Source organism: Babylonia areolata, chromosome 3 (assembly GCF_041734735.1).
Source record: "Babylonia areolata isolate BAREFJ2019XMU chromosome 3, ASM4173473v1, whole genome shotgun sequence".
Taxonomy (NCBI): Eukaryota; Metazoa; Mollusca; class Gastropoda; order Neogastropoda; family Buccinidae; genus Babylonia; species Babylonia areolata.
This window is the reverse complement of record NC_134878.1, coordinates 26,471,702-26,489,201: the sequence shown is the minus strand read 5'-3', so window position 1 is coordinate 26,489,201 and position 17,500 is coordinate 26,471,702. Positions and strand designations below refer to the sequence as shown.

The following is a 17,500-nucleotide window of genomic DNA, read 5'->3' as shown; positions in this document are numbered from 1 at the left end:
GAGTGGGGATGTAACTTGGGCAAGACACTCTCTACTATAATCAAATTCTAGCCCAGATAGTCGGGACAAGACTCTCCACTATAATCAAATTCTAGCCCAGATAGTCGGGACAGCAGTTACCTCCTCTACTGTCCTGGTGGTTATAGTCGGACACCACTGACTATCATACATCATAAACAATACTGCTCCCATAAACGCAAGAAGCTCCCTCCTTTGGAAGTGTGAAAGTCGGTCCGCTTTATCATCATTATTACTATTATCATTATCATTATTATTATTATTATTATCAGTGTTATCATTATTACTATTATCATTATTATCATCATTATCATTATTATCATTATTATTATTCTCATCAGAAGTAGTATTAGAAGTATCATCACCATCATCATCATCATCATCATCATCACCATCATCATCACTATCATCATCGTCAGCATTATCATCAAATTTATTATCATTAACTGCTGTACATGCCCCTGCCAAACTCATCAGTTGCTGTCACTTTTTTTTCTGTCTATCTTTCCAGTTGCTGTCACTTCTTTCTGTCTATCTTTCCAGTTGCTGTCACTTTTTTTCTGTCTATCTTTCCAGTTGCTGTCACTTCTTTCTGTCTATCTTTCCACTTGCTGTCACTTCTTTCTGTCTATCTTTCCACTTGCTGTCACTTCTTTTCTCTTTCCAGTTGCTGTCATTTTTTTCTGTCTATCTTTCCACTTGCTGTCACTTCTTTCTGTCTATCTTTCCACTTGCTGTCACTTCTTTTCTCTTTCCAGTTGCTGTCACTTTTTTCTGTTTATCTTTCCAGTTGCTGTCACTTCTTTCTGTCTATCTTTCCACTTGCTGTCACTTCTTTTCTCTATCCAGTTGCTGTCACTTCTTTCTGTCTATCTTTCCAGTTGCTGTCACTTTTTTCAAACAATCTTTCCAGTTGCTGTCACTTTTTTCAGACAATCTTTCCAGTTGCTGTCACTTTTTTCTGTCTATCTTTCCAGTTGCTGTCACTTTTTTCTGTCTATCTTTCCAGTTGCTGTCACTTTTTTCTGTCTATCTTTCCAGTTGCTGTCATATTTTTTCTGTCTATCTTTCCAGTTGCTGTCATATTTTTTCTATCTTTCCAGCTGCTGTCACTTCTTTCTATCTTTCCAGTTGCTGTCACGTTTTTCTATCTTTCCAGCTGCTGTCACTTCTTTCTGTCTATCTCTCCAGTTGCTGTCACTTCTTTCTGTCTATCTTTCCAGTTGCTGTCACTTCTATCTCTCCAGTTGCTGTCACTTCTTTCCTGTCTATCTCTCCAGTTGCTGTCACTTGTTTTCTGTCTATCTTTCAGCTGCTGTCACTTCTTTCTGTCTATCTTTCCAGTTGCTGTCACTTTTTTCCTATCTTTCCAGCTGCTGTCACTTCTTTCTGTCTATCTTTCCAGTTGCTGTCACTTGTTTTCTGTCTATCTTTCCAGTTGCTGTCACTTCTTTCTGTCTATCTTTCCAGTTGCTGTAACTTTTTTTCTATCTTTCTAGTTGCTGTCACTTCTTTCTGTCTATCTTTCCAGTTGCTGTCACTTCTTTTCTATCTTTCCAGTTGCTGTCACTTCTTTTCTATCTTTCCAGTTGCTGTCACTTTTTTTCTATCTTTCCAGTTGCTGTCACTTTTTTCTGTCTATCTTTCCAGTTGCTGTCACTTCTTTCTGTCTATCTTTCCAGTTGCTGTCACATTTTTTCTGTCTATCTTTCCAGTTGCTGTCACTTTTTTCTGTCTATCTTTCCACTTGCTGTCACTTCTTTCTGTCTATCTTTCCACTTGCTGTCACATTTTTTTCTGTCTATCTTTCCAGTTGCTGTCACTTTTTTCTGTCTGTCTCTCCAGTTGCTGTCACTTCTTTCTGTCTATCTTTCCAGTTGCTGTCACTTTTTTTCTGTCTGTCTTTCCAGTTGCTGTCACTTTTTTTCTATCTTTCCAGTTGCTGTCACTTTTTTTCTGTCTATCTTTCCAGTTGCTGTCACTTCTTTCTGTCTATCTTTCCAGTTGCTGTCACTTCTTTCTGTCTATCTTTCCAGTTGCTGTCACTTCTTTCTGTCTATCTCTCCAGTTGCTGTCACTTCTTTCTGTCTATCTTTCCAGTTGCTGTCACTTTTTTTCTGTCTATCTTTCCAGTTGCTGTCACTTCTTTCTGTCTATCTTTCCAGTTGCTGTCACTTCTTTCTATCTCTCCAGTTGCTGTCACTTCTTTCTGTCTATCTTTCCAGTTGCAGTCACTTTTTTCTATCTTTCCGGTTGCTGTCACTTTTTTTCTGCCCCCCCCCCCCCCCCTCCCCCAGTTCCCTGCTGTAGCCGTTGCACTCTTCCCAGCTGCCGAGAAGCTGAGTGCTGTTAATTAAAGTTATCACATACAGCACCAACGCGGCAAGTGTGTGATGCTATTTCCGGCGTGGGGGGACGTGGGGGGGGGGGGGGGCGAGAGGGGGGGGGGGTCATGTGTACAACTAGCTGTCCACGTGATAGTGTGCGGGTTGTGCCGTGCTGTGAGCAGAGTGAGTTTTGTCTGAGCAGGGGAAGAAGTTTGTGCTGTCAGAAACAGACTCCAACAAGCCAACACGGCATGGTCACAGTTTTGTTTGTTTGTTTGTTTGTTGTTTTAGCATTTCCCATCGCATAAACTCTGTCGTCAGTCTCGGAATAAAACTGAGACTGCAAGAACACAGCAGGGTTCTGTAGGCTTAGATCCCTGTCCAGCTGGTTATCAGATTCAAATCTGCGGTGACATTGTTAGTTCTGCCAAGTTTTTGTCAAAACCGTTGTTTTTCTCTTAACATTTGGTCTTGACTGAAGATGGTTCAGAGTGAGTTGTTGTGTACAAATAATTTCTAGATCTCACAGGTATTGCCCGAGCAGTGTTCAAACTGGTCCAGCTTTCTGAGGGGTGCCACGTTCCCAGCACATACAATTCACGCTGAATTATAACGTTTGAAACTGGTCGTCACACACCCAACAGGTTGCCTACGCAGCAAGTTCTGTTTGGGGAAATTCTGTTTCCGGCTTTCCTTTTTTGGCTGAATTTGCCGTTCATGCTCTGTATTTCCACAGCTGTCTTCCGCTCCCTGGCTGAATCCCAAGTGTAGTCCTTTGCATTTACAGAGCTTATGTTCAAGTACGGGTGATGTCTATTTGTCTTTTCATTTTCTGCGGATTCTAAAACCTCCGGCGTGTCACCAGTCGATATATTATTGCTTCAGCAGGATGCACGGACAGGTCACAAACACAAACACGCACACAAACACGCACACACACACACACACACACACACACACACACACACACCCACATTTGTCTGCACTTTGTTTGTCGTTCAGTGACTCTCTCTATATATATATACATATATATATATATAGAGAGAGAGAGAGTCACTGAACGACAAAGTGCAGACAAATGGACAGAGATACAGACCACAGACATCACGAACGCTCGTTCAGACAGAACAGTGGACAGTGAGAAGCAGAGAAGGACAACAGGCACAGGAAAGAAGTCAGAACGTACCTTTCAGAGATACTCCAAAACGAGCAGAGGGAGTGGTAGTCTTCCGGAAAGTTCTGAAAAAAAAAGAACTGGAATCACTAACTTGACGCTTCACCCAGTCGTAACGAGTGCACATGACAACTAAACATAGTCCATCACCAACCTGACGCTTCACCCAGTCGTAACGAGTGCACATGACAACTAAACATTGTCCATCACCAACCTGACGCTTCACCCAGTCAAACCGAATGCACACGACAACTAAACATTGTCCATCACCAACCTGACGCTTCACCCAGTCAAACCGAATGCACACGACAACTAAACATTGTCCATCACCAACCTGACGCTTCACCCAGTCAAACCGAATGCACACGACAACTAAACATAGTCCATCACCAACCTGACGCTTCACCCAGTCAAACCGAATGCACACGACAACTAAACATTGTCCATCACCAACCTGACGCTTCACCCAGTCGTAACGAGTGCACATGACAACTAAACATTGTCCATCACCAACCTGACGCTTCACCCAGTGGTAACGAGTGCACATGACAACTAAACATAGTCCATCACCAACCTGACGCTTCACCCAGTCGTAACGAGTGCACATGACAACTAAAATTGTCCATCACCAACCTGACGCTTCACCCAGTGGTAACGAGTGCACATGACAACTAAAATTGTCCATCACCAACCTGACGCTTCACCCAGTGGTAACGAGTGCACATGACAACTAAACATTGTCCATCACCAACCTGACGCTTCACCCAGCCGTAACGAGTGCACATGACAACTAAAGATTGTCCATCACCAACCTGACGCTTCACCCAGTCAAAACTAGTACACATGACAACTCCAACATTGCTCCATGGTCAGATGAACCATCAACAATACACTGGGATCTTAAACATCAAAAGTACAGAGACTTATCCATGCACATGCACAAATCTCTCTCTCTCTCTCTCTCTCTCTCTCTCTCTCTCTCTCTTTCAAGAAAAACACACAACATAACAATTGTACAAAAAGGACAGTAAAAGAATCAAGAAATTCAAAAAGGATGAAAACAATTACAGAACAGAATAGTATAAACCAAAACGAAACCAAAGCAATAAAATGACATAAAAGTAAAATAAGGTAAACTCAAATGAAAATAAAATGAAATAAAAGTAAAATAAGGTAAAATACAATGAAAACAGTACGAAATAAAAGTACAATAATGTAAAAATAATAATAATAATAATAATAATAAAATGAAATAAAATCAAAAGAAGATACACTAAAAACAAAAGAGAGCACACAAAGCGGCTATGGAGACTGGCCATACCAACACCCAACCAACCCCCTCCCACCCCCTAGCCTCCCAACACCCCCCACCCCAACCCCTTTCCCCGAGTGAGGGGACCTACCTGAAGGTGCTTCATGGTGAACGAGATGGGCTCGGGCAGCAGCACGGGCTGGGAGCTGCCGCCCACGGAAGCGCTGAGGATGTAGCTGGCCAGTTTGGGCGCTTTCCTCTCCTCCTCCTCCTTCTCCACCTCCTTCTCCACCTCCTCCGCCACCCCCTCCGTGTCACGCCCTCCTGCAGCCTCCTGGTCACGATTACCACCATCATCGTCGTCGTCGTCGTCATCGTCATCGCTGGAGGTGTTTTCGCCGAGGATGTCCCCCATGGTGTAGTGAGTCATGAAGACCACTTTGGCCAGTCCACCTGCAAGGGGAGGGGTCAGGGATCAAGGGTTAGCTGAGTGTGGGGAGGGTGCTGTGTGGGTGGTGGTGGTGGGGTGGGGGGGGGTAAGAAGGTGGTGTCAGTGCTCTGCATCAGCTGAGAGGTATTGTATTTGTTGTTGTTGTTACTTTTGTTTTGTTTTTGTTTTTTGTTGTTGTTTTTAGCACACAAAAATGTGGTTTCAACGCTGCCGCATGTGCGCGCGTGCACACACACATAGAGAGAGAGGACAGATCTTTGTTTAAAAAAAAAAAAAAAAATTTAGAAAAAAAACACACACAAAGCTGGGGATTTCTACATGAATTGAATTCCAGGTGCCCGAGTTTTCATCATCATCACATTATTCATCATCATCATCATCATCATAACAAAGTATTTATATAGCGCTGAATCTTGTGCAGAGACAAATCAAAGCACTTCCACGCCAGTCATTCACACACACACACACACGCACACTCGCGAATGTAACTCTGATTCAGAAGAATGCTAAATCCGGTCCCTTTCAGGTAAACTGAAAAGTAGAGAAACTGCAGACAGTGAAAATGGAGGTGGAGTGGAGTAGGGGAGGGGGGGAGGGAGGGGACGAGCCATGTTGGAAAGAGGTAGGAAGAAGATCAGACCTCAGAGAGGGTTGTAAGGACAGACCTCAGACAGGGTTGTATGGCCAGACCTCAGACAGGGTTGTATGGCCAGACCTCAGAGAGGGTTGTATGGCCAGACCTCAGACAGGGTTGTTAGGCCAGACCTCAGAGAGGGTTGTAAGGCCAGACCTCAGACAGGGCTGTATGGCCAGACCTCAGACAGGGTTGTAAGGCCAGACCTCAGACAAGGTTGTAAGGACAGACCTCAGACAGGGTTGTAAGGCCAGACCTCAGAGAGGGTTCTTAGGCCAGACCTTAGAGATGGTTGTATGGACAGACCTCAGACAAGGTTGTATGGCCAGACCTCAGAGAGTGTTGTAAGAGAACCTCAACGAGGGTTGTAAGGCAAGACCTCAAAGAGGGTTGTAAGAGAACCTCAAAGAGGGCTGAAAGGCCAGACCTCAAAGAGGGTTGTAAGAGAACCTCAAAGAGGGTTGTAAGGCCAGACCTCAAAGAGGGTTGTAAGAGAACCTCGAAGAGGGTTGTAAGGCCAGACCTCAGACAAGGTTGTAAGGCCAGACCTCAGTGAGGGTTGTAAGGCCAGACCTCAGACAGGGTTGTAAGGCCAGACCTCAGACAGGGTTGTAAGGACAGACCTCACGGTTGTAAGGCCAGACCTCAGAGAGGGTTGTATGGCCAGACCTCAGACAGGGTTGTAAGGCCAGACCTCAGACAGGGTTGTAAGGCCAGACCTCAGACAGGGTTGTAAGGCCAGACCTCAGAGAGGGTTGTTAGGCCAGACCTCAGACAGGGTTGTAAGGACAGACCTCAGACAGGGTTGTAAGGCCAGACCTCAGAGAGGGTTGTAAGGCCAGACCTCAGAGAGGGTTGTAAGGCCAGACCTCAGAGAGGGTTGTAAGGCCAGAGAGGGTTGTAAGGCCAGACCTCAGAGAGGGCTGTAAGGCCAGAGAGGGTTGTAAGGCCAGACCTCAGAGAGGGTTGTAAGGCCAGACCTCAGAGAGGGTTGTAAGGCCAGACCTCAGAGAGGGTTGTAAGGCCAGACCTCAGAGAGGGTTGTAAGGCCAGACCTCAGACAGGGTTGTAAGGCCAGACCTCAGACAGGGTTGTAAGGCCAGACCTCAGACAGGGTTGTAAGGCCAGAGGGTTGTAAGGCCAGACCTCAGAGAGGGTTGTAAGGCCAGACCTCAGAGAGGGTTGTAAGGCCAGACCTCAGAGAGGGTTGTAAGGCCAGACCTCAGACAGGGTTGTATGGCCAGACCTCAGGGTTGTAAGGCCAGACCTCAGAGAGGGTTGTAAGGCCAGACCTCAGACAGGGTTGTAAGGCCAGACCTCAGAGAGGGTTGTAAGGCCAGACCTCAGACAGGGTTGTAAGGCCAGACCTCAGAGAGGATTGTAAGACCAGACCTCAAAGAACTGAGTGCAGAGAGCTGACGAAGCGAAAGGGAGAGGTTGTTCCACACAGAGAGATGGAGCGGCGGCCGATTGCGCGGTGTGTTGGGTTTGAACTATATGAGAATGCAGAAACAGAGTGGATCCAAAGCTGATCGTAGACAGCGAGATGGAGAAAAATAGACGAGTAAGCAGACCAACTACACGATAATTTATATATATATACATATATATATATATATATATACATATATACATATATATATATATATATATATACACATATATATATATATATATATATATATATATATATATATATATATATATATATATATATATATAAACAACCAACAAGCATGCCACGCAGGCAGCAAATGAACAAACGAAAACCACAGACCTGAGAAATGTGAACATTTCCGAAATGGAGCTCTAATTTGAGTGAGTGAGTTTTCTGGTGTTTTGCCTCAGCAGGCACGCAAACAACAATAACGAAGAAAGAAGAAGAAGGAGAAGAAGAAAAGACAGCAGCAACAACAAAAACCAATAAACAAGTGCCACGGTTCCTCATCTTTGCTGGGATGGCTGCTGAATTCCTCTGACAGAAATAGCGGACTGGTTATCCGAGCATGCTGTGTTTGCAGAGATAGCCAGCCTGCAGGGAAACAAACACCTGCCAACAGACCAGTACACAAGATAGCAAACACCCCCCCCCCCCCCCCTACTGCCCCCCCCCTGCTGTGTCAGCTCACAACAAGACAAGCACTGCACACTCTTTCAGTTCCAGCTTCAAAGACGTGTGTCAAGACGTCCGGACCAGTCCATAATTACACGCTGCACCACATCATGTTTGAAACTTTTTTTCTTTTTTTCTTTTTTTTTCTTCTTTTTTTTTGAAGAGCAGATTATATGTTTAAACCTAACACGCTGGCCAGGCACTGAGGACCTGCTCTAGTTTGTATGAAACTGATCAACAATATAAGTAGATACATTAAAGTAATTAAAAAGGAAAGAAACGTAGAGAGCAAACGATTAGAATAATAATAACAACAACAACAACAACAACAACAACAAGAGCAAGAACAACAAGTATAAGACCAAGAACACTAATCAGGACAAGAAGAGGAGGCAGAAGAAGAAAGAAGAAGAAGAAGAGATAGCAACTTTGGTGGTAACTTAATCAATCAAGCAATGCACCAAACGGCGAGTTGGAAAAAGCACTAAGTGTAGCGATGATCAAAAGACCAGCGGTGATAAGACTTTGTCAGCAGCTAGAAATACACATACATATGAAATGAAAATCAAAAGAACACTTTGTAAACTGCCAGTCTCCACCAATCATCATCCTGCCAGAAGAAGAAGAAGAAAAACACCACCACCAACACCACCACCAACAACAACAACAACAGAACGCCCAACCACGCCAACCAACCAACACACACAAAACGCCACCACCAAGCATAGAGAAGTGGCGGGGCGGGGTCACCTTGGCTGAGGTGGCTGAGGGTCTCCACGGGAATGGAGAACTGGCTGTCCGAGTCCTCGGCCTGGTAGACGATCTTCTGCTCCTCCTCCACGTCCACCGCCGACACGTTCACCACCCGGAGCTCCAGTTCTGAGGACAGTAGTCATCAGCAGGACCTCTTTTTGTGTGAATTATAGCTTCATTTTCGGGACGGTTACAAGTAATGTTTGTGACGGGAAAGGGTGAAGGATGGTGTGTGTGACGTTAAGAATATGATATGATTGCCAATGCTCTCTCTCTCTCTCTCTCTCTCTCTCTCTCGCACACACACACACACGCGCGCGCGCGCACTAACACACACACACACACACACACACACACACACACACACACACACACACACACACACACACACACACACACACACACACACCTCAAAACCACCACCGCAAAAAAAAAAAAAAAAAAACACCACAAAAAAAAACACACACACACACACAACCCTCACCAATGTTCTCATCTTTAGTGACGATGGTGGTCGGCTCGTCGATCTCCTCCGCCATGGCGACGGTGGCGGTTTCCATGGCCACGAGGAGGGAGGTGGCGGATCGGATCTTGTCGTGCTGGTCCATGTGGCTCCAGACCCTTGTCTTGTTGCTGGACACCAGGTTGCTGCCAGCCTTCACCACGTTCTGAGGGGGAGGCAACAAGGCAACAAGGCCGGGGAATCGGATGGTGCGTGACACAAGGCGCACGTTTCTTTTCGCTCCATAGTGGGCCATTTTCATTTGGTTTTAACCCTTTCACCGCCAGTCAATTCGGAGTAGAAAATTTCCTTTGTGGTATAAACACAGAAAAAAAAACAGTGGCTAGGAATAACTTGGGATTCCCCCCCTGCGATGTATAGAAAAATATGGCCTATCCTACCACCGAACATTAAGAGCAGTTGGTTCATGATAACAGACCAATAAATGGTCACCTTTCAGTGTCATGGGTCCTCTACCACGCCTGTGCATAAATGCGAGCTTGGCGGTGAAAGGGTTAAACACCTTTTTTTTGGAGGGGAGGGGGCGGGGGTTGAAACACAACCAATTCGACTGTTGATGTTTTTTTTCGTTTGTTTGTTTGTTGTCGTTTATTTGCTGTTGAAAATGTCACAATCCAAACACAATCAATTCGACTGTGTGGCGATTTTTTTTAAGTTGAAAATGTCACAATACAAACGCAACCAATTCGACTGTGTGGTGATAGTTGAAAATGTCACAATCCAAACACAACCAATTCGACTGTATGGTGATTTTTTATCTTCTTTTTTCAGTTGAAAATGTCACAATCCAAACACAACCAATTCGACTGTGTGGTGATTTTTTATCTTCTTTTTTCAGTTGAAAATGTCACAATCCAAACACAACTGAATGGACAAGACAACAAGATAGACTTCGTCTGTGTTTCTATTTCCGTTTCTTTTCTATTTCCTTTCGCTTCGTTTCCATTCCACTTCGATTCGCTTCTGTTTCGTTTCGTTTCATTTCTGTTCCGTTTAGCTTCTATTCCTTTTCAGTTCTGTTTCCTTTCATTTCTACTTTCATTTCAACTGGATACAACATGGAACTGATTTTTTTAATCTGAAAAGGAAGCTGGTTTTATTGATTTTCAGATGGATTCAAAGTCAGTTCATATTTTGGTTTGTTCTGTTTATGTTTTAGTTCCTCACCACCTGAAAGCTGGCATTTACATGTACATCAGTTCACTGCTTTCTGTTTTAGTTCCTCATCACCTGAAAGCTGGCATTTACATGTACATCAGTTCACTGCTTTCTGTTTTAGTTCCTCATCACCTGAAAGCTGGCATTTACATGTACATCAGTTCACTGCTTTCTGTTTTAGTTCCTTGTGACATGACAGCTGGCATTTACATGTACATCAGTTCACTGCTTTCCGTTTTTATTAACATTCTTGTATGCTGGTCTTATACTTATCACAATTCTCGGAACGATTCTGATGATTGGCTTTCGGACTTTTTCACGCTTAATTGGAGCAAGAAAAAGAAACGGTACTTCCAATATATTGTAATTATAGAGCTTACATAGATTAAAAAATATATATATATATGGAAAAAAAAATTAAAACATAAAAATGGTGCCCAGAAAATAACACCGCGTACTCACAGCAACAATGCTCTTGACTTCCTTGGTGTCCTTGACCTTGGCTGCGGCCCCGCTGGCGACCAGGGTCTTGAGGACCTTGGAGGTGGCCGCGATGTCCTCCTCCGTGACGTCAGCACTCTCCGTGACGTCAGCCAGTTCTGTCGTCAGCTCCACCGTCTCCTCTGGCTCCGGGGCCTCGGCCGTGACGTTGTCTGCATGAGTGACCTGTTGGGACAGTCAGTGTGAGTTACGCGTTTTCGATTTTGATGCAGCAGGTCCTCCCATCCTGATGACTGACTGAAGTGACGAGTTTCCAACAAACCAAGGCTTTAAAAGACTCTTCCTCTTGTCGTTGGTGCCGTTGCTGTTGCTGCTTGGTTGTTGGGTTGCTGTTATTGTCCTGCCAAGCTACGAAAAGATGCTGTCGCCAGACACACGGCAAAAAACAAAGGGAGGAAGGTGGCAGACTGGTTAAGACACCTCATCTGCCAATACAGAGAGTCCGTGAGGGTGTGGGTTCGAATCCTGCTCTCGCCCTTTCTCCCAAGTTTTGACTGAAAAATCAAACTGAGTGTCTGTAGTCATTCGGATGAGATGATAAACCGACCGACACACACGCGCGGAGATCACGGAGCACACTGTCTCACTCTTTTTCTCTCTCATTTTCTAGTGCTCTTCACGTGTTTTTCCTCATTGGCCGAGAAAAAACAACAACAAAAAACAACAACAAATAGGAAAAGAAAACAAAAAACATGAACTCTCCCAGCCGCACACATTCACATCATTCACGCTCAAGTCTTTATCTGTGAGATATTCTACTGATGGACAAATTCTGCACTTTTTTCAATCGGCGTAAGAATATGCATGACTGGGATTTTTCCTGCACTGGTGTGTGTTACACTCTCATTCACTCTCTCCCTCTTTCAGGTACTGACCGTGTGTGTGTGTGTGTGTGTCCTGTGTGTGTCCTATGTGTGTCAATATGTGCTGAAACTGACCTTGGTCATGACGGAGTCGAGGATCTGTTTGAAGCGAGGTGAGGCACACTGGTCCACATTAGGCTCTCCCCTCCAACAGGTCGGGGTGCCGCCACAGTAGAAATACATCTTCCCTGCACACACACACACACACACACACACACACACACACACACAACACACAACACAACACAACACAACACAACACACACACACACACACACACACCACACAACTCAACACACACACACGCTCGCGCGCACACACACACACACACACACACACACACACACAGAGTCTCTGTAGACAGTATAGCACTGTCCCTACAAATGCTTTCCAGAGCAATGCTGAGCTCCAGTAATGTCATCCTTTTCATGCAAATAACCAAAAAGTCAATACTTTTAACTAGCGAGTTACTTCTGGCTGCTTACAGAAAGACAAAAATACGTTTCTCTGCTTGGGGACGCAAAGAACACTCATCAGCTGCATTATCATCTATTACGCTTAATGTGAATGTCATATATATATATATATATATATATATATATATATATATATATATATATATATGTATGTATGTATGTATGTATGTATATATATATAATTATATATATATATACACACACACATATATATATACATATATGAGTGTGTGTATATATATATGAAACAATAATTCATCAGTTCTTCAATCTCAGTACTCCTACAATGGCTATAATCATGACCATAACATACGTTTCGATTAAAATGGATGAAAAAAAAAGATAAGAAAATGAATTACACTTTTTAAAACAAAAACAAAGCCAATAAAACACATGTAAAAAAAAAAATAAAAAAAATAAAAACCGAAAGGACACAAATCATTTGAGAAAAGTCTCACCGTGGCCGCGTTTACACTCCTTAGTCCCATTGGTGTTGTGACGTGTTTCCGTCCACGTGACGCCGGACGCCTTCACTTCCGGGCACATGACGGAGCCCACTGTGTAGAGGAAGTCTGCCCCGCCCCTTTGGTGATGGCGATGGCGAGATTCCAACATGAAGCAGCCAGAGTACAGCGTGAAGAGGTCCACTTCGGTCGTTGTGGCAGCTGTTGTGGTGGTGGTGGTTGTGGTTGTCGTTGTTGGTGGTGACGTTGTAGTTGTTGTTGTTGGTGTTGTAGTTGTAGTTGTTGGTGTTGTAGTTGTTGGTGTTGTAGTTGTTGGTGTTGTAGTTGTAGTTGTTGGTGTTGTAGTTGTAGTTGTTGGCGTCGTTGTTGTTGGTGGTGGTGGTGTTGTCGTCGTTGTTGTTGGAGCTGATGTTGTAGTGGTTGCTGTGTCCTCGATAGTTGTCGCTGCTGTTGTTGTTGTTGGAGACAGTGTTGTTGTTGTCGTTGTTGCTTCTGCTGCTGCTGCTGCTGCTGTTGCTGTAGAAACTATTGTCGTCTCCTCCTCAACGCTGTCACTACCACCTCCCATTCCACCGTCGTCATCATCACTACCATCACCTTCCTCCTCATCATCATCTCCTTCGTCGTCATCGCCAGTGACTGGGTGGGTGGAGGTGGGTGTGGGTGTCGGAGTGGGTGTGGGTGTGGGTGTGCTGGTTGCGTAGGGAGGGCTGCTCTCCGCCACAGTCGACGTAGTCGGTGCGGGGGTGGTGGTGGTAGTTAGAGGAGGAAGGGTGGTGGTAGTTGTAGTTGGAGGAGGTGTGGTTGTGGTGGTGGTGGTGGAGGTGGTAGTTGGAGGAGGGGTAGTGGTGGTGGTGGTGGTGGAGGTGGTAGTTGGAGGAGGGGTGGTGGTGGTGGTCGTCGTGGTGGTGGTAGTGGGAGGGGGCGTCGTTGTGGTAGTGGTTGGGGGAGGGGTGGTGGTGGTTGTTGTGGTCGTGGTGGTGGTGGGTTGGGTGGTCACATCAGCAGGTCGTGGAGTGACTGCCCAACATCAACAGCGGCATTTGCTGACAACTTGCTGACACACACAGCTCGAGTTCACCCAGTAAAAAAAAAAAGGGGGGAACGATATCAGGGAGGTGGGAGAGGGGGCGGGGCGAGAGGAGAGAGAAACAGGCCACATGTGCTTACTGATAATGACAGATTTGGGGAATGTTGACAACATGACTATCCACTCATTCTCCGTCCCTTTTTTCGCTGGTTTCTCTCTCTCTCTCTCTCTCTCTCTCCCATCCCTCTCCCTCCCCCTCTCTCTCTCCCATCTCTCTCTCCCCTCTGTCTCTCCCATCCCTCTCCCTCTCCCTCCCCCTCTCTCTCTCCCCTCTCTCTCTCCCATCTCTCTCCCCTCTCTCTCTCCCCTCTGTCTCTCCCATCCCTCTCCCTCCCCATCTCTCTCTCTCTCTCTCCCTCCCCCCTCTCTCCCATCTCTATCTCTCTCCCTCCTCCCTCTCTCTCTCTATCTCTCTCAGTGTCCCTCCCTCCCTCTCTCTCTCTCCCTTTCCCATCTCTTTGTCTCTCCTTCCCTCCCTCTCTCTCTCTGTGTCTCTGTCTCTCTCCCCTCTCCCTCTTTCTCTCTCTCTCTCTCTCTCTCACACACACACACACACACACACACACACACACACACATACAACACACAACACACACACACACACACACACACACACACACACACACACACACACACACAACACCCCCACACCCACACCCACACCCCCACCCCACCCCACCCCGCACACACAAAGGACAGGAGAGTTGTCCACTCACTTTCATGCCTCTCACAGACGAAGGGTCGCTTCTCGGCACAGTCCACATCACTGATCTGTCCTCTGAAGTCCAGCACGGAGCAATGGTGCTTGTTGCCGTAGGAACTTTTCCGTGCCCAACGGCTGCCACACACACAGTTCCAGTTCAAAACCTTGACTGCAATATGTATGTGTGTGGGGATGGGGGGTGGGGTCGGGGGGAGGGGGGAGGGAGGGGGTGGTGGTGGGTGGTGGGGGTGTTTGTGTGAGTGTGTACGTGTGCGTGTGCGTGTGTGTGTTGTGTGTGTGTGTGTTGTGTGTTGTGTGTGGTGTGGTGTGGTGGTGGTGGTGTGTGTGTGTGTGTGTGTGTGTGTGTGTGTGTGTGTGTGTGTGTGCCCGCGCGTGAAAGGGTGGTGGTGGTGGTGGAAGGGGCGAGAAGAGCAGAGTAAGACAAGGGAGGGAGACAGGTGGAGATCAGAGAGAGAGAGAGAACAAAGAGAACAGAGAGAGAACAGAGACAAGCGAAAGACGAACGAAGGAAACGACTGACAGGAAGCCGGAAGGACAGACGGACAAGCCGCGTGACGACTCACGTGATCCTGGTGTTGAAGTCCCCTCCGTCCAGCCAGGTCCAGCGGCCGCTGGTCTTCTGGAGGCCGATCCACCACGCCTTTCTTCTGTCCACAGCCTTCAGCTTCTTCGTCATCCGGTTCTGACAGTCACCGACACCACACACTTCAACACAGCGCTGTCAGCACCTTTCCCCCTATCCCTCAACGTGCCAGCACCTTTCCCCTATCCCTCAACGTGCCAGCACCTTTCCCCTATCCCTCAACGTGTTAGCCCCTTTACCCTATCCCTCAACGTGTTAGCCCCTTTCCCCCTATCCCTCAACGTGTCAGCACCTTTCCCCTATCCCTGAACGCGTCAGCACTTTCCCCCTATCCCTCAACGTGTCAGCACCTTTCCCCTATCCCTCAACGTGTCAGCACCTTTCCCCTATCCCTCAACGTGTCAGAACCTTTCCCCTATCCCTCAACGTGTCAGCACCTTTCCCCTATTCCCTTTGCGCCTATGTTTTCAGTTGCTCTGTGTGTGTGTGTGTGTGTGTGTGTGTGTGTGTGTGTGTGTGTGTGTGTGTGGAGGGTCACTGTGTGAGCAGGCCATATGAAGTGTATCACAACAGCATCAAAACGTCTTCTCATATGCACATCACAAAATCATTACAATTTTAGTCTTGTCATATACATCAAAACACAATGATATCAGGAGTTTGCAGTCTTGCCACACTATGCATGTATGATATAATCAGTCGATTCCGACCATGACCATCTGAACAGCACAGGAGGCTGGCTATATATATATGATAGTCGTGTCCGACTATGACCATCAGAACAGCAGAGAAGGCAACTGCTGTTCCGACTATTTGGGCTAGAATTTGACTATAGTGGATAGTGTCTTGCCCAAGTTACATCCCCACTCTCTCGGCCAAGAGGGTTTTTAGGACAGTCGGCGTTGGGATGGTTCCCAAAGGCCAACTAGCCCCCAAGGCTGCAGCACTAAGAGCCAGTGCAACTTTGCCTCCTAGTTTTGAGAGTCATAGTCATTCACAAAAGACTAAGCTGTAAATGATTTCCCATTGACTGGAGAAACCATTGATAATACAGCTCTCACATTGCTGTTGGCCCAAATGTAAACTTATGTCAATCTGTGATATAAACGGAGTGTTGGGCTTGGAGGCTGGCTTCTGCTGTCCCAACTATCTGGGCTAGAATTTGATAATTGTTCAACCCAAGATGTATGTGTGAATGTGTGTCTCCATGTTTTACATTTATTTGCTTATTTATCGTCATTGTTGTCTTTTTTATTTATTCATTTATTAATATTATTATTACTTTTTTTTTTAATTATTTATTTATTTATTTATGTACGCTTATAGTTGACTTCATCACGTGTTTGCGCCTTATACATATTATTAGTAGTGGTAGTAGTAATTTTTTTATGTAGTTATCTATTATTTATTCACCCTTTTTTTTCTTTCTTTTTTTTTCTTTTTTTTCTCAAGGCCTGACTAAGCGCGTTGGGTTACGCTGCTGGTCAGGCATCTGCTTGGCAGATGTGGTGTAGCGTATATGGATTTGTCCGAACGCAGTGACGCCTCCTTGAGCTACTGAAACTGAAACTGAAACCAAGAGGGTTTTAGGACAGTCGGCGTTGGGATGGTTCCCGAAGGCCAACTGGCCACAAAAAGCCAGTGCAATCTTGCCTCCTAGTTTGTGAGTCATAGTCCTTAACAACAGACCGAGCCACACTTTAACCAGAATTTTACTTGTCTTCTGACACACACACACACAACACCATAATCAGAATTTTACAGTCAGATTATATACAGAACATCACACAAAGAATTTCACGGTCACCTCCTGTCTCTATTCCAAACTGACAGTCTTGCTGTGCACACCACACCGCGATTAGAAACCTTCAGTCAGGCCATACACATCGCACCACACTGAGAACTTTGTAGTCCACCCATAAGAAAAACGATGCCACACATGGAATTTACCAGCGAGATCATCGGCTATTTACATGCATCACACAACATTTTGAAGTCTTATAATCACGAAACAAAATACATAATTAGAAATCTACAGTCAAATCGCACAAACCATAGTACCCCAGGAAAGTTACAGTAATATTGTTGGGTGTGTTGTTGTCGTTATTTCACACTGCTTGCTTGTTCCGTTGTGTAACACACATGCACCACTGTTTACTGTCATAGCTACTTGTTTATGGGTTCAAACTGATCGACTGATTGGGAAAAAAATCATCGGTCTTTAATTTCGTTCTTTCTTTCCTTCATCTGTCCTTGTTTTTCTTCACTGTTTTGCCATCTATTTTTGAACTTGACATGACGGTGATATATATATATATATATATATAGTGTTCTGCCATCCCTGTGTACGAGCGTTTATGTGTGTCTGTCTGTCTGTGGTCGGGCGATGCACACAT

General features: G+C 45.5%; 1 protein-coding gene across 2 annotated transcripts in view; it reads right to left on the bottom strand.

Annotated features, from left to right (window-relative positions):
• LOC143279892 (adhesion G protein-coupled receptor L1-like) overlaps positions 1 to 17,500 on the bottom strand; it is a 144,090-nt gene that overhangs the window by 55,725 nt on the left and 70,865 nt on the right. For both annotated transcript variants that reach the window (XM_076584197.1, XM_076584196.1), the window contains exons 3-11: positions 15,085 to 15,203; positions 14,514 to 14,635; positions 12,702 to 13,727; positions 11,843 to 11,955; positions 10,866 to 11,069; positions 9,207 to 9,390; positions 8,720 to 8,848; positions 4,923 to 5,224; positions 3,532 to 3,584 (exon numbers count right to left, since the gene is read on the bottom strand). In XM_076584197.1, the coding sequence (XP_076440312.1) occupies positions 3,532 to 3,584; positions 4,923 to 5,224; positions 8,720 to 8,848; positions 9,207 to 9,390; positions 10,866 to 11,069; positions 11,843 to 11,955; positions 12,702 to 13,727; positions 14,514 to 14,635; positions 15,085 to 15,203 (2,252 nt within the window). The remainder of the gene's footprint in view (positions 1 to 3,531; positions 3,585 to 4,922; positions 5,225 to 8,719; positions 8,849 to 9,206; positions 9,391 to 10,865; positions 11,070 to 11,842; positions 11,956 to 12,701; positions 13,728 to 14,513; positions 14,636 to 15,084; positions 15,204 to 17,500) is intronic.